The sequence below is a fragment of the Exophiala aquamarina genome, assembly GCF_000709125.1.
Source record: "Exophiala aquamarina CBS 119918 chromosome Unknown aczIA-supercont1.32, whole genome shotgun sequence".
Taxonomy (NCBI): Eukaryota; Fungi; Ascomycota; class Eurotiomycetes; order Chaetothyriales; family Herpotrichiellaceae; genus Exophiala; species Exophiala aquamarina.
The window spans coordinates 1-26,510 of NW_013550556.1; the positions used below are offsets into that span (position 1 = coordinate 1).

Genomic DNA, 26,510 nt, shown 5'->3' on the forward strand with positions numbered 1-26,510 from the left:
GTCAGATGAGATACATCAACTCGCTCCAAAACGGCATGATTGATACCTATGATTTCAACAGTCTTATAGAGCACAACACTGGTAGAGAGCACAAATCCTTCGACCTACACTGGGTTAAAAAAATGGGGATCAAACATCTTCATCGACACTTGGTCACGGCCGTAGTCGCCTCGCGATGTTGCTCCCACTCAGATTCGCTGCCTTCCTCTCGGGGACATTGGCGCCTGTCTTCGACGGCGACCGAGGCATTCAGGGTACAAGGGAGACCATAAGTCAATCGTCACAGCCCTCCAGGACCATCGTCACAGGGTTGGCACCCACAACCACCCCCAACGATGTCTCAAGAACCAACCATATTTAATTTTCTTGGTGGAAGAGCCTTGAAGTCACCAATTGTGCCGAGGATGGCGAGCTGACGCTGAGGGTGAGGAATCTGACGACCATCTCCATCAAGCATAGCAAGGCGCACAAGGACGAGTCGCCCAGCTTTTAGACCCACTTCCCGGCTCTGGAGTACCGTAGGCCTTATCGAATCATCAACAATCCCTTGGCAGCCATCAAGAGACTGATTGGCTGTATCAGACTGTTCAAGGGTCTGTGGGAATGAGTTCGGGGATCTATTTGCCAGACACAACGGCGTGACAACGCCTATGCGTGTATTTTGATGCCAAGGCTGCGCTGAGCAACAATGAGGGCTACATACAACTCATTGCCGGCGAATTGGCGGCCGGAGAGATTTCCGTTCGTTGGCAGGCAGGGGGGTCTCTGCACTTGGTTGTCCCGATAGCAGGATTTTGGATGCCTTCGTAGAGGGACGAGGTAAGTGGATATGTCGCCGGGCATGGACTTTGGACGCGTTCATCCTGAGACCACGAAAAACGCCCTCCACGGCTTAGCGCTCGATCCCTACGATTGATCGTGGAAGTGCACCCGGAGAACAGACTCGCTTTCGCTGCTAAGCGTAACTGCAGTCAGGCAGAACAGTGAGCCGTTGACGATCGAGCGTCCATACTAGGGCAAGGCGGATTGAACAGATTTCGCGATCAGAGCCCAGGCCTGACCATCGATGCCGGGAAGGGCTGATGGTCATCGAGTCAGTCGAAGGCAGGAGCCTTTCTCACGCGACGAGATGAGTCTGGAAGATTTGGTCTGCCACTTTGCGTGGCGAGGAAAACCCTATAAAGAGACTCGTCTGGAGACCCGTCTGGAGACATTGACGACTTCACAATTCACCTCTCGAGTATTCCCTCCAACACATTGATCAAGATCGATCACCCTCCGGATCAGCCACACCTCCTAGATCGTGCGAAGGGCCGCGGGTTGGCCGCCACGCAACCGTCGCCCATCCTAGACATCCCAACTCGAACGACGTCTCGTCGACCTACATTCCCTGGCGCTAAAAGACTTCTCCGACGACGTCTCCTATCACAAGTGGCCCCGCATTCCAGTGAGGGTGGGGCGACATATACAATGCAGCCGCCAAACCCTCTTGGCTTTGGTGTTGATGAAGTCGGTGATCTTGCCGCATTCACTGAGAACAAAGTAGACGATCAGCCCATGTCCCAGCACGACTTGTCGGCGGCGTACACTGACGAGATAAGCAAAAGGAAGAAGCAGAGAGGGACACAGACCAGCTGGGCATGCACGCGCTGTCGTAAGCGGAAAATTAAATGTTCCAAAGACAGACCCGGTTGTGGTCGCTGTCTTCAAGACCGGGCTCTCTGCGTATACATGGCCACTACCCGTTCACGGACTGCTGCTGTACGAGTACTAGGAGACCACCCACCCAGAGTTGGACAAACAATTGAGTCGAGCGCTTCGCTCGAACCACCAGGGCTCGATCAGCGGTCTCGGGCCAGACACAAGCCATCAGAAGAATGGTCAGGTCTTTCTCTCCCCGAGGCGGAGTCTTGCGAACCAACAAAATCAGGATCGCCATACTCAGCTAGGAAGACCAGTGATGATCACCCATCGTCTGTCGGAGGATGGAAATGGCCCGCAGCGCACTCACCACCGTCAGGCCCCGCGATCTCAAGGTACATCGGTGGGCGGTGCTCCGCGTCTGCGGCTCCCACGCCGACGCGCTCTGCGCTGCCGGAGAACGCTTTCTGGGAGTGTGACGGGTCGGAGATCAACACAGATGGTTTTTGGGCCGCTCACGGTGCGGTGCACAATGTGGACTATTTTAAGTCCCAACCTCATGGAGGTGTCGTGACGACATACCTGCAGGAGAATGAGGAGGGGCGCAGTATCAAGGCTGCGCTTGCTGAGCCGTCTGAGTCCGCGTCCGCCATCGACGATCGAATTCGCCACATTGCTACGGGCTCCGATCTAAGGTATTCCTATGCTGCAGAGGTCTGGATACAGAAACAAACTCTCGAGGATCTTAGCGCGAATCATTTCGCCGTTCGAGATTTCGAACCCCTTAGTGGTCATGTGAAACATACGCTTTGAGTCTGAACGGAAAGAGGAACCGCCTTATGCGGTGAGGGACAAAGCGCGGAATTTGAGGCGCTGAAGAACTGGACTCCGCCTGCCTCACCACTCCCTGCAAACGACGTCTCCGCGAGCCGATTGGAGATAAAGTATTTGAAAAGCCTTTAGAGGCAGAGGAGTTTTCGATTTAGTCGTGCGGGATGACAGGCGAGAGACTCCTGCGGATGTACAGTAGATATTTTTCGTCGGAGCATTAAAACTGTTCAGGATTGGTCCCACGACATCGAACCACTCCACAATCTTGTCACGGATGTGTAGATCATGGCGACCCCAATCCAAGTCTTCACTATTTTGGATCTGACTTCTGGGTGACGCTTGTAGAACGCCTGGGGGCCAATAACTTGCCGGGAGACTTCACGTTGTCGTTGAGAGTAGGGATTTAGAATGGGAAGATCGTTAGGGTCGTATCTCATGTGCTAGCAAACCAAGAGACTTGACGAAGATCGGGTAGCCATTCGTGGCGGATCGTAGAACGTAACTCAGGGCTTTCTCCTTGCTTTGTCCTTCTTCGAGGGTGCCCCTCGGTTATGGCGCCACACGGAGGACCTGCTGCGTTTGACAAAGTCGCGCAGGTTTTGCATTGTTCCCGATCGTGATTCGTCGGATTGCGCTTCGTGATCGGCATTGGGGATTGGGATTTCACCTTCAGGACACCAGTTAGGCGCACCGTAATTTACAACGGGGACACCCTACGCGAGCCCTGCATAAGCCCAGCGCCAAGGAACCGCATCTATAGGCTTCTCTCAGGGGCCACGATTGGTTACGACAGAACCAAGCGTTACGGGTGAATACTTTGAGGCCCGGGCAAGCAAATGTTACGGGTGATTAGTTAATGTGCTCTGCACATCATTCAACCACTAGAAAGTTCCACGTAAATCCAATTATGATGGGTTCAAAAGCTGTCCTACATATACGAGGAAATATCTGTTTCACTTCAATCGGAGGTTCAGAAAGCCGATTAGAAGTCTGCAGCTACCGTGCGTAACGAGTCGGCAAGAAGATCACTCGCTCGAACTGTTGTATGGCTGAGGGGAGTGAATGGCGGTAATTTTGTACGTAACTGGTGAATCCGACGGGAGTATCATCATCGAGCATCCCAAGCCATAAATAATCATAAAGCGATGTTGTGTGAAAATTCCCGCTGTGCAATTGTGAGGTACCTGGCCTTCATCTCACCACACTGGGACGTGGGTTACATCTGCCGAGATGCTTCGTGGTCACAATCTCAATCCTGGTGCCTAATTTCGATATGGATGGCGACGGAGATCGGATTTGGACATTTTTTCAGACCACACCCACGGACCTACCAGGTCCTGATCATGGCGGACTTCATTTCCAGGCATCGCTCGCGGTGGCGAGAAATGAAGAAATGGAGGTCGACCTTGCCGTGGGACAGGCTGACAATTGGTCTTTTGCCACTAAACTCGAACTCAAGAGGCTCCACGACTCAACACAAGGTTGCGGCTGGTGAGTGGAGAGAACCGAATGAGCCGCATAACCATCTAGCTGACGGGCCGGCCCATGACGGTGGACATGCGCATTGCCGCAACGGGGTTCTCCAGCCGTGTCATGGGATGGTATCACCCTTGGGCTTCGAGTTGTCTGCCTTACGCCAACAAGAGCCCAGGGGTTCACGAGTTGACCAGACGTCCTGGACCGATCATACGACATTCCGAGAGAAACGGCACCTAAGCGAAGTGGCCGCCACACTCGTAGTGGGTTCACCGTTTGAAGTTGAACGAATTGGGCTTTGAAGGGGAAGAAGGCGATGGCCCGTTCCTGTCATCAGGTCCTGTGCACAAACACCCAAATCCGCACTGCGACCAGATGGGAACGGCACTGACGAAGATATATAGATCCCCCGATTCCCTTTGGTCGCCCTCAGATTTGGACCACTCCATGACACACGGAACGTGGGCCCAATTGTGTACCACCAAGTACGAACCTTGGCCACCCGAATCGTGCGAACGAGGTGCTGCCACACCTCCACGACGGACCTCCTGCGAAGAGAGATGTCCGGCATGGCCCTGGCGAGGGCCATTGACGGACAATATCACCTGTTCAACGACGAGAGCGACATCCTGGGGACTGGGTTAGACGCCCAGCTTTCTTGGAGGTCCTTTCCCAACATGCCTCTCGGGCTTGAGATGATCGACTGGGAACTGCCCCTGGCTCTCGTTTCAAAGGCGCCGACGTCTCCAGTAGCCCACATCGACAAACCCGCCCCGATACCTCCGAAGCGAGATCCTGAAATTCCCTCATGCAGGAAACGAAAGAGGTCGGTTCCGGAGAGCCAAGACGAGCAATACCACCGGGCTGACGACCTACGACGTCCCGGCGAGAGGGTGGACAGTAAACCTGCTCAGATCGGACGCCCCGGCGGGGTTGTTGTCAACTTGGACCCTCACATCGCGGAGCGCGTAAAACCTCACCAGCTCGAGGGAATTCAATTCATGTGGCGCGCCATCGTGGAGGATCCGAGTGGCCAAGGATGCATCCTCGCTCATACCATGGGCCTAGGCAAGACGATGCAGGCCATCGCGCTGCTGGTCACCATCGCCCAATGCCGACGGAGCGGTGACCCTCGGACGAGGGGGTGCCTTCCTGAGCCGCTTCAGACTGACCGGACACTCATCCTCTGCCCCGCCGCCCTTCTGGAGAATTGGGCCGACGAACTCCAAATGTGGTCACCGTCTACGTCTCCCCTCGGCGGGATACACAAGCTCACTAAGACCGACGAGGGTGTCATTGAAACCTGGGTGGAGTGCGGGGGAATCCTGCTTCTCAGCTACGACAGGTTCAAGCGGATCATCGGCGAGGACGAACCCGGTCTGAAGACGCAACCGACCGCTTCCGCCAAGGTCGCGATGCACTTGCTGGAGGGTCCCGGTCTCGTCGTCGCCGACGAAGCTCACGCGGTGAAGGATCCGAACACCCACCTCGCCCGGGCCATGAAGAAATTCAAAACGTCACGCCGCATCGCTCTCACCGGCTCACCCCTGAACAACCACCTCGAAGAGTACCACACGATGGTCGATTGGGTCGCCCCAGGATACCTGGGCAACACCAAACAATTCCGGGCCAAGTATGCGACGCCAATCCAGAACGGACTTTACGTGGACAGCGGACAGAAGGCCAAAATGCAGTCACTGAAGAAACTGCGTGTGTTGGAACGGTATCTCGACCCCAAGATCCATGGCGCGGATATTTCGGTCGTGGCCAACGAGATGCCCTCCAAGACCGAGTTCTTCCTCACCATCCCCCTCACGGAGTTACAGAAGGAGGCATACAACATCTGTGTCGATTTCGCGCTCGGGGGGGCCGCCCACGAACGATCCGGCCGCACCAACCTGTGGGAGTGGGTCAACGTCCTCCAGTTGCTGTGCAATCACCCATCGTGCTGCGTGGACAAGCTCAGGGCCCGTGGGCGTGAGCGGCGAGGGGACCCGGTTTCGGCGACGGCGGGGCTGGACGAGATGCGACGAAAGGTCGTTGAGGTCTTCCAGGCGGTGGATGCGGCAGGCGAGCTACAGAGCGCCGAGCTGTCCTACCGGACGGCTCTGGTCCGCGACATCGTGCAAGCCGCGAGGAACGAGGGCGACAAGACACTGATCTTCTCCCACAACCTGCCGTCGCTCGACTATCTGGGGCACATGCTGTCGGAGATAGGGTGTGAATACTTCCGCTTAGATGGCCAGACGGAGGTGCCCAGCCGACAAAGCATGGTCAAGACGTTCAATCGGAGGGACGACGATCATGACGTTTTCCTCATCTCTACGAGAGCGGGCGCGCTGGGTTTGAACATCCAAGGCGCCAACCGGATCATCATCTTTGATTTCAGCTTCAACCCATCATGGGAGGACCAGGCGATTGGGAGGGCGTACCGCCTGGGTCAGACGAAACCGGTCTTTGTTTACCGTTTCCGAGCCGGGGGGACTTTCGAGGACGTTATGTTCAACCAGGCCATCTTCAAGACCCAGATGTCCCAACGCGTCGTGCACCAGAAGTATCCCGTCCCTCATGCCTCGAGGGACGTTTCCCGATGGCTGTTTCCGGTCCGAGAGGTCGACAAGCGCCCCTTTAGGGGTCACCCAGGGAAGGGGGAAAAAGATTCCGCGGTACTCGAAGGCATCCTCGGTCGTGTCGACTACGTCCAGAATGTCGAACTCACGGAAATATACCAAAGACCCGACGACGAAAGACTGAACGAAGAGGAGATCCGAGACGCCGAGGCGGAAGTGGTCGCGTTTACGGTGAAGCCGTGAACGTGACCTACAATCACTTCCACCTTGCTGGAGCTCCTCCCTGAGGCCAAGATCGAACGGTCGCGAGGATGGGACCGTTCCGACATGAGGGGGATCACGTCAATATGGGCAAAAGAGGAATGAGAAACGACCGGTCCTGTCCGACTGGGCAAAAGGTAGAATCAGTTTCGATCGTAAATATCTCCAATATATTGCCCACACTATGAAATGTACCAGAAGTATTAACTCTCAACTCTAAATCTAATCAAGAATCTGACATCTAAGATACAGTACAGTATCAAGGCGTCGACAATTACTTTTTACAAGTGCTTCATTGCATTAAATGAGGGTTTTCCGTCCAATTCGGGGCTCGAACATCTCATATGACCTTCATTTGCCTCGATATACACAACGCATGGACTTCTACAACGGTTGTACAAAGGAGAAAAGATGTATAAGACGCGGATGTTGCGTCGCATCATGTCGATCACTCAAGGGCACTGTCTTCTAAATCGAGAGGCTTGCCACAGCCTTGACAAGCGCCAGGCCTGCCTCTGCGTCGTGGATCAGCTTCGAGAATTGGGGGTCGGTGAAGGCCTATCGTTGCCCCAGGTACGTGTTCTTTGGACTGCCGTTGGCACGAGGACCAAGTCACATCAGCTTATGGTGGTTGGCGATCGGTCGAGTGGGAAGCCTTCCCTACTAGAAAAACTCACCAGGTTGTCTTCCTCGGTTGCTATGTAATGATCTGTGCACTCGGCATGCGACGCAGATTGTGCTCCGCCGATCGGCCACTCACGAAGCTGCGGTTCGGATCTCCATAATCCCAGGGCCGAGTTGCATCAACGACGCCGATGTAAAGGAACGTTTGGCCCCGGCGAATTGGCCAGCATTCTCGAAGAGGTGGAGATTGCCTGGACTTTCTTGGGGTACGCTATGCGACGTTCGACAGGCGGCAGAGACGATGGGTCTTCCCCGGGCAGGAACGACGGAATTGGACAATGTGGACAGACGTATTCCTGATAACGTTCTGGAAGTAGAGCTATCAGGGCCAGCGCTACTGTACAGCCAGAGTCCGTTTTTCGCTCTTGTGCACTTCTTTCAGACGTCAAAGTAGCGTTGATTCGCTGCTATTCCGTTCTGAGACGTTAGCACCCAGCACTGCAGCCCGCGCCATCTAGCCCGACGCATCAAGAAATCACTGTCACCAAAGATTTCGCGGCTTCTTCAGCCGACAAGCTCAAAATTGACGAAGTGTTGGCACTTTCACTGGAAAACAAGCGGATGCTGAAAGACAGTTATTTGGTTGCTCCGATCTTACTGGCTGAACGGTTTCACCTTCCTGCGGCACCTCTAGTTCAATGCGTGGTTAGTCTAAATCCATTTTGCGATAGAGATGTATGCTCACAAGAGATGATGGAGCTTGTTGTCTTTGAATTCTCGACGGGTGACGTGGACATCAATTCTCGTACTGGGATGGAAGAATTCTCCGCTCTAATTTACATCTTTCAACCTTGGTGGGTTACCTCGAAACCATCATGCTGCTTTTAGCGCACGGTGCAAATCCGAAGGTGCTTGACCACGAGTGCCGCCCACCTTTGCGGTATCTTGATTTGAGTTTTGCCGAAGGGGTGTTGAAGCCGGACGAGGATTCTGTGCAGGCAATCCGGAAATTGCTCGACTCGTGGAACGACACTGGTGCGCCTGCCATGTCGCTTTCGACACCTAATTGGACCAACCTGCACGGAGGCGGCGGGTTGACCCCGAGGTTTTTGTGACTTGACCTGAGTACGATTTGGTTAGCCACAGCCGGCGGCCTGCTCTGCAGCGTCATAATTTTTGCCAAATCACAAAAGGCTCGACGGCAAAGGCCCCGTACATGGCCTCCGGAGCAGAAAGTCATTTGGAAAATAGTCAGACAAAAGATGGGGCTGTGATTGGTGAACTTGACGACCCAGCACTCGGTCTCGAGCGAGGAGTTGAACTACTGGAGACCTGCTGAGTGGTCGCATTCTTGGGCGAACACAGTCGACCAAGCGGCCTCCAACCAAAGGGATATTTATCTCAAACGTGTCGGCCACTCTTTGGGACAAGCTCTTCGGCGTTCTGGTTTACTTTCGTCTTCGCGAGTGCCAATTTTCTGCGCTTGTGGATTCTTAGATTACATTTCTCCAGGCGTTCGCTTATGCTTGATCTTGTTCATCTTCCAAATTCCATCATACACTGTTGCGGATTCACGACGAGACTCATGGTTTCTTCGTCACGAAGTTTCATGTGCAAACGAACCTAGATATTTCGACGTCAATGCTGTGCGCTTTTCGTTTTGTGGTCATGGGACCGGTGCTATGGAGGTAAATCGTTAGGATCGACGCCGACAGGTATAGCCGGCAGTCGGAGGCGTTTCTCACCGGGTGGACACTTGATGGAGACATTTGCAGAACACTCTTCGAGTCGTCGTTGATCGGGAATGCTCGTGGGTTCTACGTCCCCACCTTTTGGCGTTACATATCATGAAGTGCTTCGGACGCGGGCGTTGGCGCACAGGGCTAGGGTGTCGTTGGATACGTAAGGCGTTTCAAGGAGTCAGTTTGAGAAAATAAGAAAAGTTGCGTCCAATCACAGATAGGTGATCATCATTTGTGTATTGCCGTTACACCATAAATCGTCGTCTTGACAAGACAAGCTCATGACCCTTTTCGGTGCTACCCAAACGCCCATCCAATACGCCAGGGCTCTTAAATATTCATATGACATCCTGAAGGAACTTTAAGGAGAAAAATAACCAATAATGTAAGCGACCGTATACTGTACGATATTTGCCTCTATCATTATTGCACTCGCTTCACTTATTAGTCACGGAAAGTCGCGTACCGGGTGAGTGTTCGCTCTTATGGAACGATGAATATTTCTCTGTTGAAGCCATAGTGTTTGGCCAGCCTCTTACCATTCTCTTTCATCATGTCTCGGTCTAATTCATGCGAAGGGTGTGGCCGATGGAACAATATCGACTTGCCTCCTCGTTTGAAACTAAAAATTGATCCGCGTTTCGGCTCCATAGCAAAGCCGATCTTTGTCAAAGCTAGGGCAAAATCCTCCCACTTCGTTCGCCCAAGAGTCCTTTCGTCCTTTGGCCAAAGGCGAATGAGAATTTCATATGTTTGGATTGGGACCGTGATTCGCGGCGTGTCATTGACTTGCTCTCCATTTTCCAAGGCAACAGCTACAGGCGAAGAACGAACAATGTCTGATTTGTTTCGCTTGCCAGCCTTTTTTCCAACGCCCGATTCAACAGTCAAGGCTTTCTTTGTCGAACCCGATTCAATAATACAGAGCTCATCGACAGTTTTAAGCCTAAGAGACTCGAAATATTGATCAGGGACGCACGGCGCAGGGGGTTGGGTGATCTTAGACGTCAAATGCATGTATAACCTTGCACGTTCAATTTCTAAGTCTCCGTCAGAATAAAGGTACGACCCCTGGAAGACAGCCAGGCGATGTCGAGCATATTGTTTCCATATTTCGATCAAAGCTGAATGACGTTCCCGGGATCCACTTTGATTTGTTCTTCCTGTTCTTGGAAGATTGATAAATCTTTCCACAAATGGACCTATCGCCTTTGATGATTCCAAATCTGCTTCTCGATTATCCTCGATCAGAGCTGAATTTTGAGACTTGAGCAAGATGTGCCTCCAATACTCCCGGGTTTTGCTGGCCACAATATCGTCGTCATCGATTTCTCCCTCTGAAAAGCTACTAGATCGCACTCGAGCCACCAGTTCGTAGATAGCAGCTAAATCCGCGATACCATCGACCACTCGCTGGTCGAGGTGTTTCTGAGGTCTAGCTGCGTCTCCAACAAGGAGATCATCAAGTTGTTGGAAATATATCATGGTGTTGGAGACCTCCGTCCGTGAACTATGCAGACTGTGCCCGGAGAGGCCGATGAGGCAGTAGTGTAGATCGGTTGCTCCTTCGAAAGAGACCTCTCCTCCGCGATGGTAGCGTTTGAAGGATTGTGACCTGACCAGGTCATTCCAAAATGCCTCCCGCATCGCACGCCAAGTGAATACCAGTAGCCATTTAAGGCAGCGCACGGCTCTTTCAAGTTCCATTCGGAAATCAGCAGGCTTTTCTTGGAACTTTTTATACACCATTTCCACGTGGGCCATCTCTTCATAGATGTAAATCCATTTAAGCCATGTTTTCACCGAACTTTCGCAGACATAGTTGCCCATGGAAGATGGAGCTTCCCTCAAGTGCTGGAAAGCTCTTAGGCGACGAGAGTAAAATCCGGGATCAGTCTGAAGTAACCACACTTCGTCTTCGGCATTGTCAAGCTGAGCACGGCAAAGTCTCATCATCGCGGGGATATCAAAGTCAAACGGTGCGATATAGGATTGTTTCCCGATAGCCGACCATCCTAGACTGACGTCTGGTACTCCAAAATTGCAGTTTACAAACATGTCCCATTTTTCAGGTTTCCCCGCGTCTTTTCTCATTGTTTGCGGGTATATTTCATCAATGATTGCCACCAGTAGCTCGAACAGGAAAAATTGCGCTCTTGCAATATGCATCGCATCGATCGGGTTGCAATTCCCCCATTCGCGATATTCGTCAGACACTGTTGGGATTTCGGACAACGGCAGACTGAACCATATTGGATTTAATTTTTTGACCGAGTTGATTTGGTCAAGGTCGTGCTGAATCCATTGTTGGATAGGGGAAGATGTTCGAATATGCACAAGTCGCCAAAGGAGATCGGGTTCTCTAGCAAGGCAGTCATAACCCAGCCAGGGAAGTCGGCAGCTAACTGTGGGTTCTGAAGGCAGTGTATCCATATAAACAATAGCGTAGGGTATTTCTTGTAGATCCGGACATGTCGAAGAGATCGTCGTCTGTCGTGTATCGTACGACATCTTTTTCCATCTTTTAATGAGAGGATTGGCATAATCTCGGACGGTCTTTGCCAAATAATTTTTCCGAAGTTCAATTTGTTGTATAAGCTGGGGAAAATCAATGCTTTCAGAGGCAGCCATACTGTCTTACCAAAAGTAAACTGTCCTCTATCGAGAACACCGAAGGGCCTAAATTCTGGGACCAAAACAAAGAAATATTGTATTGACATCGTTGGAAATCCTTTTCCCTTCGAAGTGGTAGTGCTTGGCACAAGTGGTTGCCTAATCATCCTTGCATGATTTCCCTGATTGGTTGACCCAGAGGAAGCGGTCGGGGAAGATGTAGAGCTTATTGGTTTGAGTTTTCGCTTGTTGTTGCCTTGGCATTGTCAGACCCGAACCAGGGGGCATCGGCTCTCAACCACTCCCAGGACGATTCCAGTTCTGTGTAAGTTCGCCGCTCAGGTGTCTTGCAATCTTTCCCATGAAGCGCGCAGGAGTCCGCAGAACGAAGGTCATTCATACGTTTTCACCATCGATGAGCGCGGCAACAGTCCTGCAATTGCGAGCCCGATTTCGTGCTGAGGCCGAGTCCTCTCCGCCTACCGCACAGTTGCAACAGATCAGCCTGGACACGATCTCGCCCAACCGATTTTTTGAGTCCACAATGTGAAAATTCTCTTTGAGCAATATCAGACTCCCGCTCGACAATCCCATGCAAGTTTCTTTCGAGGCGCGGAGGTTGTCAAAATGTCCCAGGTCCAAGCTGCGACTGCCAGTCACCAAGATTTCAACCTTGGCAAAGATGAGGTAAGAATTAGTTCAATATTTATGTGCAGAAAGCCGTCTGATATTGTGTAGGATCACGATCTCGATGATGACGATTTGCCCCGTAGCATTCTCGGATCCCTAGTCTCCTTCGACGATATGGGCCATGTTTTCAAAGCCTCTCTTCCCACAGACTTCTCTCTCGCCTGCATTATAGGCCTTGCGCATGGAACAACTCCTGAGGCTGTCGTTGATATCTTTCGTGGCCTGAGTTTCAGAACAAACACCGACTGCCATTAGGAGTGTTTGGCTGAATTACGGCAATGAGGAAATAGCAAATCGGGTTGCTCAGAAATTCAACAATGGCAGCTACAAGTGTCTAGAGCAGTTTGTTAAATGCTCTGTTGCAAAACGAAGTTCGAGCTGAACATGCTATTCTTACAACGCTGTACTCTGGACCATGGTCCTGAGTGATGGGCCTGGTAGTGCGAGTGATAGAGACGCTGCTGACTCCCTCAAAGCTTCGTATGAAAAGCAACGGCATATTGAGTTAGGGCTTGTCAGCTATCCGGCTTCCGATCCAGGAGTCAGCATCGAGTTTCGATCGCACCTAGAAGAATATGTGATGAAGATAATGAATGATTAGTGGTTTGTTCGTACCAGTTCAGCTGTGCAGGGGGTGGAGGTTCAGCTGAACTTGATGGAAGACGGAAGAATGACCTCTGGTCATTCTACCCTATGTCTATATAGTAGACAGTCACTACCACAGGAAGTATAATACTCCTTACTAGATAGGTATAAGCCAAAATCCTCGCTTTCTATGATCCTCCGGGAGTTGGAATACATGATTTTGGCCTTTTCGGTGAGCTGCCGCCTGTTGACGAAGCTCCTGCCACTCTAACAGCCTTTTATAATGATTCGGATAAGCCGCAAAGGTATTTGCGGTAAGCGAATGCCCTGAGTGGGTAGGTGAAACGTTTATGAGCGTCCATTCTCTCCCTTAAGTCTCATCCTTTTTATCGATCATAATATAAGCGAGGTTGACACGCCAGGCGCAGTCAGTTTAGCGAACTTTAGTGCCTTCTCGCTTGCGCTGCGATATAATAGCACCCTCGGCATTACGAATTACTCGATCCTTAAGTCCGCGGCGGTTTTAGGTCTCTTTACCATAATGAATACACCTAAATAAGCCCCCAGGAACCCTTACACTCGCTCCGCCTTTACAAACGATATCGAACCCAGTGATAAGCGCCTACATGTATAAGCGAGCCTCAGCGTCTTTTCTACTCTCGAAGACCTCACCCACTGAGGGCTCCTGGCGCTAGGCGATAGGCAAGGCATTTACGTGGCGCTCAAGGAGGCCTCGATGGTGTTCAACGCACTCATTTGGCGCGGTCCAAGGCATAAAATCGGCCATTTTATCGATGACAAAGAGGAGGATAAAGAGGAGGAGATACTACACCAAAAAAGCATATACAAAGTGCCAAAGGGGATAGTCGAGTCGACGACGAGGTCATAGAGTCAAGCGATGTAAAAAGATGCAAAAGGGTGCAATGCTCTAGCTAAATTTGGTGTGAGAACCATCCCTTGGCATCTCTTGGCATCCCTTGGCATTCGCTCGCAAATCCATTCGCTCTGGCCGTTCGCTCGCCGGAGGCATTCCCACCTGTAGGGACATTATTAGCAGCTGGGACTATGACTATTACTATTCTGACTGAGCGCCTGCAGACAAGCTTCTGTACGGAATATTCAATTGGGTTGCCATATTGCCTAATATTTAGTGTCTAATAATGTGCACTCCACGGTGAAATTAATGGTTCTTGACTGCGAAGCCTTACAGTAACGCAATTCCCCATGAGACTGCTATAGTTGACAGTCACGTGTTGAGAAGTGCACGGAAGAGGTGGTTGAGTATGCAGAAAAGTGCCCGGAATAGGCGAGGTGGTGCACGAACTAGTACTTGCCCTAGACAATATGTTAGCGAGGGGCACAGTACAATGCCCAAAGGCTGAGAGTGACTTGGTGCTATTGAAGACTAGATGACGCTGATTCTGCATCAGCACTGCAGCAATAAACTTAACTAGGTAGCCACAGATTTGCCCACCGGCATAACCACCTCTTCGCGTTTGACATCACCTCTACCACCCAACGGAAATGAACTTCTCCGACATTGCTCCTGAGATCCGGCAGAAAATCTACCTAAAACTCCTCGTTCACCCAGAGTCAACTGACTTCGTAGCAGACCGCGGCCCTCCATCGCCGCCCCTCTTTCGGCGCCAAAGAGATGGGCTTTGTCCAGCTATTCTCTGTGTTAGCAAAATGATACACCGCGAGGCCAGTCCACTACTCTACTCCCATAACCGCTTTCGATTCCCGGAAGTATTCACCTCCGCACCATCTGCGTCCACCAGCGCTCACATCCGCCCATTTTTCGACCAAATCGGGTCTTATGCAAGCCATATTCGCCATATCTGCGTACCTTTCCCTAGCTTTGACTATCCGCAGCCTACTAGGGCTTTACTTCACGAAGTACATATCAAGAATCTAGAACTCATCCGTGACACCTGTACAGGTGTCGAGACTCTCGAACTATCGGTTCCACCCGAACACTGCAACTACGCGCTCAGCCATTCTGTGATCGCAGCGGAGGCATTAAATCTACTCGACATGCACTTCAAGAGTATTCCTTCCTTGAAAGAGATCATCGTCAATTTAAATATGTACCCTCAGAGGGCCCCAAGCGATGATCTAACGAAGAAGATGAAGAACTATGGCTGGACCGTTAAGGTCACAGAGCTCCCAAAGAAGGTTTGGATATCCAACGATGATCGAGTCGAATTCGATAACGAAGAGGATTGCAATGCATACGATTCCGAACAGTTCCGAATAGAAGAGGAGCGGGATTGGTTGGAAGAGTATTATTGTAGAAGACGCGACCCTTACTGGAAAAAAGATTCAGACTATGACTGAAAACCCTGACCAAGCAAACCTATTTCTTAAGAGTCTTCAGTCCTTTATTGCCGGCCGGGATAACCCAAAGCATAGCCGAGGCGGTCCAAATCGATGGGCCTTCCGCGTGCGGCGACCACGCCTTAGCGCACCATATCAATTGAAGCAGTATTGTCTTCGAAGTTCATCTACAAACGGGCACTATAGATGACATTATCTTATCGAAGCTAGTCGGACAATATGTTTCTGAAGATATAAATTCAACACCTTGTTTCCATCGGTAACGTAGTGTTCATTTCTTGGGTGTCTGTTAGATTCCTTAGATTCTAATATGAATGGTTTTCGACTAGAGGCAGCCCCAGGGTTCCATTTCCATGACCCTTCTCGTTGTTTTAGCGCGTGCTAGACGCGTTTACGGCACTCTATGTGGCTGCAGCTTAACCAGCTTTTAACGGCCAATCTGCGGGATGAAGATGACTGCCCGCTACACGGGCATGTACTCGGGAGAGCATTGCCATTTGAACTGTAGTATTTCAACTAGACTAACTCATCCTCTTATCGCCTTGCCAGCAAGATATGTTCCACCCGCAACAACAATCCCAATGGGTAATGCCGCAACTCCAAGAGTTCCAGCCAAAGCACCGGTTGCACCATAGCTCTGCAATGTAGCGAACACACTTCCTGCGGGGACAGCTGCTCCGTAAACAGAGGCCTGCACTCCCGCTGCGACTGAACCAGCTTTGACACCAGCAGCGCAGAAGCCGAAGGCAGGTAGTATATAGGTTGTGCCAATTGCAGCGAGGGTGCCTGTACCGGCAGCGATAGCTAAGCAGAGGTCAGATAGAAGTCAAGACAATATCAGGAGATAATACCTGGACCTGCGTAGCTTTTGGCTGTTATAACCGCGTTCATTGTACTGTAATGATAGGAGGATAAGGTAAGGTTGATCACAGTAACTGCGAGCGCGGGAGCAGTGAGATCGATGAAGAACTGAGGTACAATTAGTGTTTACAGCATCTACGCTGACTTGCCTGGTATCGATTGGCCCGTACAATTGCACAGTCCAAATCCTCCAACAGCTGATCACCAATCCGCACGTCCACACGTGCTTGCCTTGGCGCCGCCACATGATTACTAGCCACCCTTGCGCCAACTTTCAATTGCGGAAGGTCAACCGGGAAATAGCTTATCCCGCGCCTCACCAAGGCACACTGACTACTCACATGCTCGCCACTATAGGTCAACACAACAATGTCGCATGGAGAAGAGGAAAGTTTGGCCATGGTGAGCAGAAATTGTGAGGAAAAGGATCACAACATAGGGACAGTCGCGTTTCCCTTCCGCCTCAAGAAGTATGTAAGGACTGCCCAAGTCGACGAGTCGCAGCTAAAGTAACATCTTCTAGCTTTCTCACATCATCTAAGTTCTCTGACCTTACTATCAGAATAGATGACTGCGAGCTCAAAGTCCATAAAATCGTTGTTTGTGGCCAGTCAGACTACTTCAACCGTCTATTTAGCCGGCCAGAGTGGAAGGTGTGATACTGTACCCCCGCTATGGTGAGAGTCCTCCGGAGATTAACGTGAAGGTTGTTAGGAAAGTATAGACAATGTGATACAGCTCGAGGAAGACGACCCTCGAGCAGTTGAAGCCATGATCCACTTTATGTACGACCATGAATACGACAGCAGCGGTAGCCATCAGGCCCGGATATCTCCCATGCTATTCAATGTGGAGGTCTACAGAGTTGCAGATAAGTACGGGGTAGCGGCACTAAAAAAGCTTTCGAGGGAAAAGTTTTGACTATGCGGCGAAGACCTGCTGGGACATGGATGATTTTCCACATCTTATTACAGACGTTTACAGTTCGTCTCCATGCCAGGAGCTTCGAGAGACGATTGCTGGAGTTTCCCGGGAACATATGGAGGCACTGCTTAAAAAAGACAAATTCTTGCGCGTTCTCAATGAAGCAAGCAGCTTTGCGGCCGACCTGGTACAGCTTATGGCTAAAGGGTGCAACGAGCAAGATAGATATCAATGCCCCAGCTGCAATGACATATGGGATGGGGAGATTTCACCTCACATGCTGTACTATTGCCGCTCTTGTGGCTCGCGTCGTTCAGACTGGAGCTCATATGCTGTGAGTTGAGAACTAGGTAGCCGGCTCTTCTAGCATATTGAAAAAAGTGAGATTTTGGAAATCAAATAATTTGAATTACCTGGACGGTATCTAATCAACAGCTATGACTACACTCCTTTGAGATGCTATGACCTGGGCGGTGGATTAATATGCGCGGACCTGGCCGTCCCACCAACTGTGAAGTCTCAGATGAGGATTCTCTGAAGTTAAGTTTTTCGAGATATCGCCCAACGTGTCCTCGAGGACCAGAAGGGCCGGCTTCCACTGGTCCGCTTAGTGCGCTTGCCAGCGTGGACTTGGACGGAAACCTAGATCTAGTGGTCGCGGCAGTCAAGTCTTGGCTCAACCTCCGACGAAACGCGCGGTGGCTACTGATCTACGATAACTATGACAACCCCCGAACAGCTGGCAATCTGGACCGCTCAGCGGTCGATATACGCCGATTCCTTCCCCAAGCTGATCACGGTTCGATCATAATCACGACGCGATCGGCCCAAGTTCACCAAGGTCATCGCATCCACATTCAGAAGTTGCGGAATATTCATGAAGGTCTTCAAATCTTGTCAAACACGTCGAAACGGGAGAATATCGAAAACGGTAGGTAATTTTGGACGTGGAGATAACTTATACTTTGAAGCCACGCTAATGAAAACGGACCGCGATGCTATCGCTCTAGTCGAAGAACTAGACGGCCTGCCTCTTGCTCTTGCTGCGGCTGGGGCATATCTAGAGCACGTGACCACCAGTTTCTCGGATTATCTTCGGCTCTATAAGGCGTCGTGGTTAAAGCTTCAGATGACGAGCCCGCAGCTAAGTTCCTATAAGGATCGCTCTCTATACACGACATGGCAGATCACCTTTAATCGGATTGAACAACAGAATGCTGCGTCAGCCAGATTACTCAAGTGGTGGGCATATTTTGATAGACAGGACATGTGGTTCGAACTCCTTCGACATGCACAGTCCACCGACAACGAATGCATGCAGAAGCTAATCGAGGACGAACTGAACTTCAATGAAGCCGTTACGCTGCTATGCAGCTTCGGACTAGTTGATGTAGACCGGTCTCTTCAGCAGCAGTCCGGGACTGGAGGGTATAGTGTGCACAGCTGTGTACATTCGTGGACGGTTTTCGTCCTTAATTAAGGAGTGGGAGGAGGGCTTGGCAAGGCTCGCCTTGGCTTGCAGGGCCTCAGAGGTTCCTCTTACAACGGCGACTCCTTCAGCACGTGACACGACAGCATCTCTTTATAGTCGATGGCAATATAGATTTAGATAGACTGGATTGGGCTTTTCACAATCTAGGTAACCTTTACTCCGACCAAAGTAAGCTTGCCCAGGGGGAGAAGATGTACATTCGGGCGCTGCAAGGCAAGGAGAATGCACTTGGACCAGACCACACATCGACACTTTCAACGGTCAATAACCTAGGCGCCCTCTATGCTGATCAAGGAAAGCTGGCCCACACAGAGAAGATGTACATTCGGACGCTGCAAGGCTACGAGGAGGCTCTCGGCGTCGAGGCTGTGTCATCATATCTCGCAGCGTTGAACACCATAATCGCCTTTGGTGACCTCTACTCGCAAACAGATCGGAAGGACATGGCGAAAGTAATGCACATTCGAGCATGGTCGGGATATACGGTCGTTCAAGGACCATCCTCGAAAGGGTGTATTGAAATCGAAGGTTGGCTTCAGGCATTGCAACTTACGCCGGCTCAGATCGGGGCTCAACATATGCCTACCGTGCTCGAATAAAACTGTTGATATGTATTGATTGCGGGCATGCAATGGTAGCCACACAAAAATCGGGGGCATAAATTACTGCTGCGCTAAATACTTCAATCCCACTATCCTCTTTAAGACAAGCTTGTTTTTATCGACCCGCAAGTTACGATTGAAAGGGCGACAAATACCTTCTGTCGATTGGTGGTACAGCTAAGACACGCTTGTCCATATATAGCTAGCTTAGACTTCATTGGGGTTAAAAAACAGTCCCCGATAATTTGGGAGTGTCTCTGCAATGCGAAGCCGCAATTGAAAAGGCCCGTAACCCGAACGAGAATAGTTCCTTTCGACCTATACCTGGTCATAACCTCTAATACCCACTTATCAAGGAACCTCCTTGGTCAGTACTGCTTCGCGGTTCGGATCATAATACAACGGCGAGACGGGTTTGTTGTACTGTAGTTGAGCAACTTCCAGATCGTTGTATACAACATAGGGCGGGTCTTCTCGCTAACTTGTTCAACAAACTGCCTTCGAACCCGTTGAAAGACTATCTCGAGCGGCTAAAGGAAGGGTCTTCCCGATGGGACAACGACACGATCAAGAAGTGTGCAGAAGAATTTGCCATGATCGTGAATCTAAGCGGCCACAAGAGAGCGGAATTTTACGGCCATGAGATGATGGGATTGCATTCTGCAAACTCGTTCACTTCGAGCTGGAACCGGACATACCCTCAGCAACCAATCACTGTGTTTGATCAGAGATTTTCGACGCTAGTTCCCTCCAGGATGGCACCTCAGCTTGAAAAAAGAACACTCTTGGGTGCTAACATCCCAAGGAGATGCACCCGGTGCACCAAGGTTCTCGGGAAAGACTCATAGAATTCTGAGGTTGGGAGCAATCTCAAAGAGCCTCGTAGAGAATCTCAATAGTCCCAGCCACATAAGGACGCCGCAATAGAAGTTTTGGGACTATTTGCTCTTTTCCATTCCTGTGCCGTTTTCTCACGTTTTCTCCTCTTTTTCTCAATGTCGGCCTCTGTCTGGCGAACTCCAGCAAATTCTATCAGCGGGAATGTCGTCCCAAATCGACATGGCTCACTCGGATAAACAATCGACCTGGGAACTCTAAACCACAGACAATTATTGCCCAGGAAGACTATCTCAGCAGGAACATCATCCGAAGCTTCTGTCATGAGTCGGATCGGGATCGGTTCGAGGGAGGCGTGTGTTGGTAATGGAAAGGGTAAAATGTCCCCACCATCATCCTTGATCAACCACTCTATAAAAGTTTCGTAAGGGGGGTTTCTGATACGATCTGGGTTCACCAGCTCCCCTTTCACAGCCACCTCGCTCACAGTCAGCCGGTAGTACTCCCCAGTAGGCTCATACCGCTTCGGACAGACATCCAAGTTATACAGTGTCCATTCGCCTCGTAATCCACCCACGGGAGGTTTCTCTGCTTGTGGATCATCCACCAACATCTTGAGTCGTGTAGTAGCTGAGTCTACAGCTTGGATCCTGTCCTTGATGTATTTGACGACTTTATCTCTCTCCTCTTCATTGTACCAAAGCTCAGAGTATGTGAGCGATTGATTATCATCATCGGAAGCCGTACCATCACTCCAAGAATCGCTCATTTCAGCCTCGTCGTCGCTGAGACCTTCGTTATCCTCCTCGTCGGCCCTTGGGTTGCACTGACCACAGAATCGTCCTGGATGTTCCTTCATACAATAATACCTGTCGCGCCGTCCATTCAAATGGCCCTTCGTAAATCCTTGTTCGATGAGTGCTCTGATTCGTTCCAACTTGTAAGCCTCTCGCCGTTTCCTGGCTTCTGCTTGTGTCTTGATCCGTCCATGCGCCCTTGAATCTTCCACCGACCACGCCCGCTTACGCTTTTGTGGCATCTTGTATGCGGCTGGAGGGTTTCCGAGAGAAGAGAGAAGTAGGGGTAGTGGAAGTTAGGTTTCGTTTTTGTGAGGCGCCGTCAATGCTCCTATTGAGTTGTGCTTTGCAGACATGGCATTGAGTCGATTGAAGGACGTTCTCTCGCGATTAATCAAGGTACGATCGTGAAACGTTCACCCGGAAGCTCTTCCCCCCGTTCCTCTACTCTGTGAGATTTAGCTTCGGGATTACTTTAGCTCCCTCAAGTCTTGCGCAGCATAAAAGGTAATTCCAGTACCCGGAGCTAGCTCGAAAGGGGCTAAGTGTCTATCCCGTATGGAAAAGAAGACTAGGCTAATGATTTCGGATGACCTTCCCGATTCGATCTGAATAGGCTTGATGGTCGGCGATCACGTAAACATTTCAAGACTGCAACCTAAGAGACAACTTACCCTCCGTGGTTCAAGTGTGCCTGACGAGTCGATGAAGAGCTCAACAAAAATTACCAAAGACTCGGACGATATTGCGACTAAATATTTCAAATCTTACCCTCTTCTCTTTAAATAACGCCTCCGGCACCAAGTACTAACGTGAAACACCAATGTCCCATACGCAAAGCTGGGTATCGCAAAGCCGTTCAAAACCATATTGGAGTCAAAAACCAAGCTTCAGCTGTCGCACATCAATGCTCGCTTTGTGATCAGCAATTCTGCAGCGAGAACGCAATGCTACTGTAAGCCACTCAATAGGTGGACTCATTGTAAAGAAAGTAAGCTTTGGGCTCAGCATGAATGGAACCACTGATCTTGTACACTCGGACAGGCATTGGTTGCAGCTGCCAACAACATGCAATCGCTTCATGTGGCCACAAGTTGGCATCATTTTCTTTGGTACTATACCCCGCACAGAGGGAGCCAGAGATTAGTGATTGATGGAAATCTAGATTTGGAAGGATTGAGGTTGGATTTCGCGCACCTACCTAATTATACCCTTATCACCTTTTATGAGACGCAGGCGTTACGCCGGGGGTTATTTTCATCTAGTCTGGTCTGCATCTTCTTTCACCATCAGTCTGATTCTTCATCAACTAACCTTGACAAGATTGTTCAGAAAGACTCCGCGCTGATAGATAGCCCTGACGAAGAGCAAATTCCCGCCGAAGCAACACACTGGGCCTTGTGTCAATTCGAGAGCCCTGATGATCCCATATACGAGACAGTCTACAAGCGCATAAGGCGTATGCGGCTGATGTCAAGGTCGAAATAGTTTCTGATGGCAATCACGTGGCTGGCGGGTTTCTATGTCATTCTTCTCGTTTCCAGGGGTCTAGGACGTAAATTTGGAGTTTTGCAGCCGATGACAGTTGATGACAGTGTTAATCATCTTAGAAAGAACCTTCATTCCAGAATACTCCCACCCGCACATTGCGCGCAATATAAGCTTCGATAAGGAGATAATCTTTGTAACGTGGGTGATGTTGTGGAGGATATGAGCTTAGAAAGATTTCAAGTAGTCCAATACCTAAATTACTCCCGCAGGACATGTGACTTTAATTATTTAATCTGGCCCGGGTTCTGATCGGTGAATTCGGGTCTTCTTCTCTCCGATGCTCGGGGTAGTTTCCGTTCAGCCCCTCGAGCCCCTGTAGACAACTCGAAGCAATAGTATTTTCGATACAGTATTTAGAATACCTCCCATCGGGAAAAAAGTTCACCGTCCCACGATCTCAAAGGGGAAGAGGCACAGTATTGGCTTGAAATAAAGTCAACATGCTTGCCGCTTTGGAGGGTGGCTTGGCGGTGTATTTGTAATCTCATGAAATATATAGGCTCCACAAGAAGAGACATTATGACTAATTATGGCATAGTGACATATCTTTGCAAGTCTCGCGATTTCGACCTGTCCGATTTACGCTTCTATTCTCCGTTGTGTGGTTTGCCTCCCCTGACTGAATGCGTGAGTATCCCTCTACCAACTGTGGGCGCCCCTCAGCTTGCCGCCTTGATGTCTATGTAAGAGCCTCTCTTCGATGCCGACGCAGGTCGTCATACAGCGATCTTGTTGTGCATCTTTGGCCGGAGGACCTCTGATGGGATGCGCGGGAGCCAGTCATGGGCACTCTCCCGGTGGACCGGCCGCGTATCGCCGGTGGTTCCCTCCTGTTGAAATTGAGCTTCCACCTCCTGAAACAAACGAATCACGATATTTTCTCCGCTCGCAGAGTGATCCTCGTCCCCATTCTCCTCGTCTTCGTCCACATCAGTATTCCCGGGCAGTTCGAAGAGGTCTCGGCACGGTGGTTGTGACCGGGAGTCTACATCGCCCCTGGGAGCGGACGAAGGCCCGCGGTGTGAGCAGCCGCCAACCGGCGAGGGATACCCCGTGTGCCGGTTGCGGGCATTGAAGTCCTGCTTCTCCACGATTGACGATGGCGGCCATCGGGGTTCGTGCGGTCGACGGTGCCGTCGTCGCCACAATCTAACCACCGCGACCGCGACGACCACGCACAGCAAGGCGATCATGGTGACCATCACGATGAGGATGTCCCGTGACATGGGCGGCGGCGGCGGAGCCCGTGCTTTCTCATATGGCTGTGAATATACCTCGCCGGTCACGATAGCTAGAGATGGTAGGAGAGGCAGGGGGGCTGGGATGAGCGGCGTGATCAGACTCTTGCGGCACAACGTCTGAGGCGGTTCTCCCACCGCCTGCAGCGCCCAGTCCCTAGTAGATACCTGAATTAGCTCCAAAATCTCGGATCGGAGAAGTGTACACAACCATACGTGGGGCAGCATTTCCCCCCAGCCTCGTCGTAGTCCGGTGGGCAGGCGGAGAGAAAAGGTTGAATCGCGGCAAAGATGTCAAACGGGCAGCACTTGGGGTACCTCTGGGAACACCCGACCCGCGCGATGGCGGAAAAAGAATCGTTCGCCGCACGGTACAGCACAAAATATGGCTGGGAGCAGACGCCCACGAGGAGAGGGACGTCAGTGAGGAGCAAGGTGGTCGAGGCCGTCGGGAAAGGGGTGGGCGGGAGAGCGATCGCTGGTCCGGTCACCGTCCAGGGGACAGGGCCGTCGTCCCGAGACCGCCGCTCGTGCCATGCGTGACGGCCAGATGATGCACGATGTCGCTGTGTTCCGGACGGATTGTACATCGAGGCACTCGCTCGTTCAGCGACTGATATTTCTCGGGGAATTCAAGGACCGAGGCGTCGATGTCTCGGCCTAAATTCACGGAATGCGACAAAGAGTGCCTCCGTTCGTGGCCATGGAAGGGCTCTGTGGCCGTCGACATCTATCTGTATAAGTTGCGGGAAGGTCGTCAATAGGACGAGTGGGTCCCTTAAATGATTGGCCGGCTAGGACCCTAACCGCAGACCACAGACGATGAGTTGAGTGGCTCCGGGATTTTCGAGACGGAAAACGGGGTGTGAAACCTGATAATGCGGACCTCAACATTGCACTCATCCTGTGACTGGTTGGTCAATACGTGTTCGTCATCACTCGCTCGAATTCGGCCCCAACGGTTCTCGATTGTCCTTGGTCGGCTTTCCGGGCGTCGCCGACCCATCCATCCATGAATTCTGGAGTGAAACTCTCCTTTCAGAAGATGAAGAGGCTATTACCAACATTACTAGTTGCCAGGCATTCAAGGAAGCAAATGGTCAGTTCATAACACAAAAACCTGAGCTCAGACAGCGGTGGAAGGCTAGATATCAAGAAAGGAGACTTGGAAAAGACAGGATAAACACGGAAAGAAGAGGACACGGCTTCGCAAAAGGTGGCACCAGTTGAATCAACAGCTGGCTCAAGATTAAGAGGGTTTACAGGCGCCGGAACAGGCTCAAACGACGACGGAAGAGGAGGCGCTACATCAGGACCAGACATACAGGAAGTCAAATAGACAGAGACGCCGTAAGAGGCATTATGATGAGGCGGAATAGGATATGTAAAGGGCTTGCAAAAGGCCTACAAAACCTTGATTCCGGTCAACCAGAGGGTGCCGCTTAATGTATGACAAGAAGATCGAAGGCCTCTCCAAAGGCGCATTCGTTACGAGTCAAATACGCCTACCAAAGAGTGCTCAGATTAGCCGTTTAAATTCTGACCAATCAGAGCCCGGTCCACAGAAGAGCGAGTCATGTGACGCCAAGAGTGCAATGTTTAACAGCCGCCACGCAACCCGCTGGTGTGGAGTAGTCCAGGGATTCTTTATCCTTCCCTCTGTGCTGCTATCAGGCCTTCCCTTTACCATACACCACTGTCGATGCTCACAGGCCGGATCCAAAATCCACACACTCACTAGCTGGAGATTTCAACACGCTCCGAGGTTCCCTACGACCCCCCGGAAACCGGATCAACGCCCTGGAACGGCTCAAGCAGCCGGAGAGGAGGAAGTCGGAGTCATCCACGGGGACAACCGGGTACGAAATACTGCCGCGCAGCCCCTTAGGACCGCGACGTCCGCCACTTGTACCGTAGGCAGGGACATCCAGATCTCTAAGGGAGCTGCCACTAGATCACCGCCACACAGCGACAAAAATCCAACTTCAATCGCTCCGGCCCTCGCCCTATCTCGTTCACGCCACGAGGAGATCACCGAGGTGGGAGCAGAGCGGCTCACTCACTCAGTGGACCCCCACAGACGTCCCCCGCGGCTCTGGTATCGGAAGATGCCATTCTTCCCGAGACGAAGCAGTCGAGTCGTAGCCGAGGTTTTCTCAGCTGTATCTTCCGTGCCCAGTCTTTCTAGCGACCGGGCACCGGCAGATGTTGTTCGCCACCAAGGGGTATGATGTTGCGCACCCCTACCTGGCCGTGCGCCGCTAACCGGGTCATCCCACTCGTTGGTGCCTATCCCCATAGCACCATCGCTCGTTCTCCGCCACTGATCCGGACTGAGAACCGTCAATGGGATGAGATTTCCTAGTGATCCACCCGGGTCAAGCGTGGGGGGCAAGGATCTAGTCAAACGAGGATCGGATAGGTAAGGCTGAGGTTTCACCACCCCTTCGGGAGCAGAGAGGACGCCGAGGGCCTTCAGAGGGTCTCGCTCCCAATAATCCTTGCAAGACTTCTCGGACTTCAAAATCTTGCACACCAGCACCCACACACCTTCATCTTTGTTAAGGACTTGCTTGTTCACCTGATTATTGATCTCACGGAGGTACGCGGCGATGCTCTCCCCTTCCACACTGATGATTTTGTTGTACTCGTGAACCGGCTCTCCACGTCGGGGGTCCCCTGCGTCACGCAGGACGAGATACTGGACACTTCTCTTGCCCCGGTACCAGACCAGGACCTCGAAGTCTTCCGCCGGGAGGGGTGTTGTGCTCCTCAGTATATCTCGACGAAGGAGGTACTCGAACAATCCCGTCGCCGTTTGCTCTTGACCGGCTT

The 26,510-nt window shown here is 51.3% G+C and overlaps 6 protein-coding genes across 6 annotated transcripts; 5 read left to right on the forward strand and 1 right to left on the reverse strand.

Annotated features, from left to right (window-relative positions):
- Positions 1-1,470: 1,470 nt before the first annotated feature.
- A1O9_12907 (uncharacterized protein) lies at positions 1,471-2,454 on the forward strand (the record flags this gene model as incomplete). The annotated part of the gene is made up of 1 exon (XM_013398159.1): positions 1,471-2,454. The coding sequence occupies one exon, from the start codon at positions 1,471-1,473 to the stop codon at positions 2,452-2,454; it is 984 nt and encodes a 327-aa protein (XP_013253613.1).
- A 2,171-nt stretch (positions 2,455-4,625) lies between these two features.
- Positions 4,626-6,761, forward strand: A1O9_12908 (uncharacterized protein; the record flags this gene model as incomplete). The annotated part of the gene is made up of 1 exon (XM_013398160.1): positions 4,626-6,761. One exon carries the CDS (start codon positions 4,626-4,628, stop codon positions 6,759-6,761), a length of 2,136 nt encoding a protein of 711 aa, XP_013253614.1.
- Positions 6,762-12,385: 5,624 nt separating this feature from the next.
- Positions 12,386-12,703, forward strand: A1O9_12909 (uncharacterized protein; the record flags this gene model as incomplete). Its single annotated transcript, XM_013398161.1, has 2 exons — positions 12,386-12,445; positions 12,497-12,703. 2 exons carry the CDS (start codon positions 12,386-12,388, stop codon positions 12,701-12,703), a joined length of 267 nt encoding a protein of 88 aa, XP_013253615.1.
- A 1,854-nt stretch (positions 12,704-14,557) lies between these two features.
- A1O9_12910 (uncharacterized protein) lies at positions 14,558-15,373 on the forward strand (the record flags this gene model as incomplete). Its single annotated transcript, XM_013398162.1, has 1 exon — positions 14,558-15,373. One exon carries the CDS (start codon positions 14,558-14,560, stop codon positions 15,371-15,373), a length of 816 nt encoding a protein of 271 aa, XP_013253616.1.
- A 526-nt stretch (positions 15,374-15,899) lies between these two features.
- Positions 15,900-16,635, reverse strand: A1O9_12911 (uncharacterized protein; the record flags this gene model as incomplete). The annotated part of the gene is made up of 3 exons (XM_013398163.1): positions 15,900-16,177; positions 16,225-16,342; positions 16,576-16,635. 3 exons carry the CDS (start codon positions 16,633-16,635, stop codon positions 15,900-15,902), a joined length of 456 nt encoding a protein of 151 aa, XP_013253617.1.
- Positions 16,636-18,841: 2,206 nt separating this feature from the next.
- On the forward strand, positions 18,842-19,249 carry A1O9_12912 (uncharacterized protein; the record flags this gene model as incomplete). Its single annotated transcript, XM_013398164.1, has 1 exon — positions 18,842-19,249. The coding sequence occupies one exon, from the start codon at positions 18,842-18,844 to the stop codon at positions 19,247-19,249; it is 408 nt and encodes a 135-aa protein (XP_013253618.1).
- Between the last annotated feature and the right edge of the window lie 7,261 nt (positions 19,250-26,510).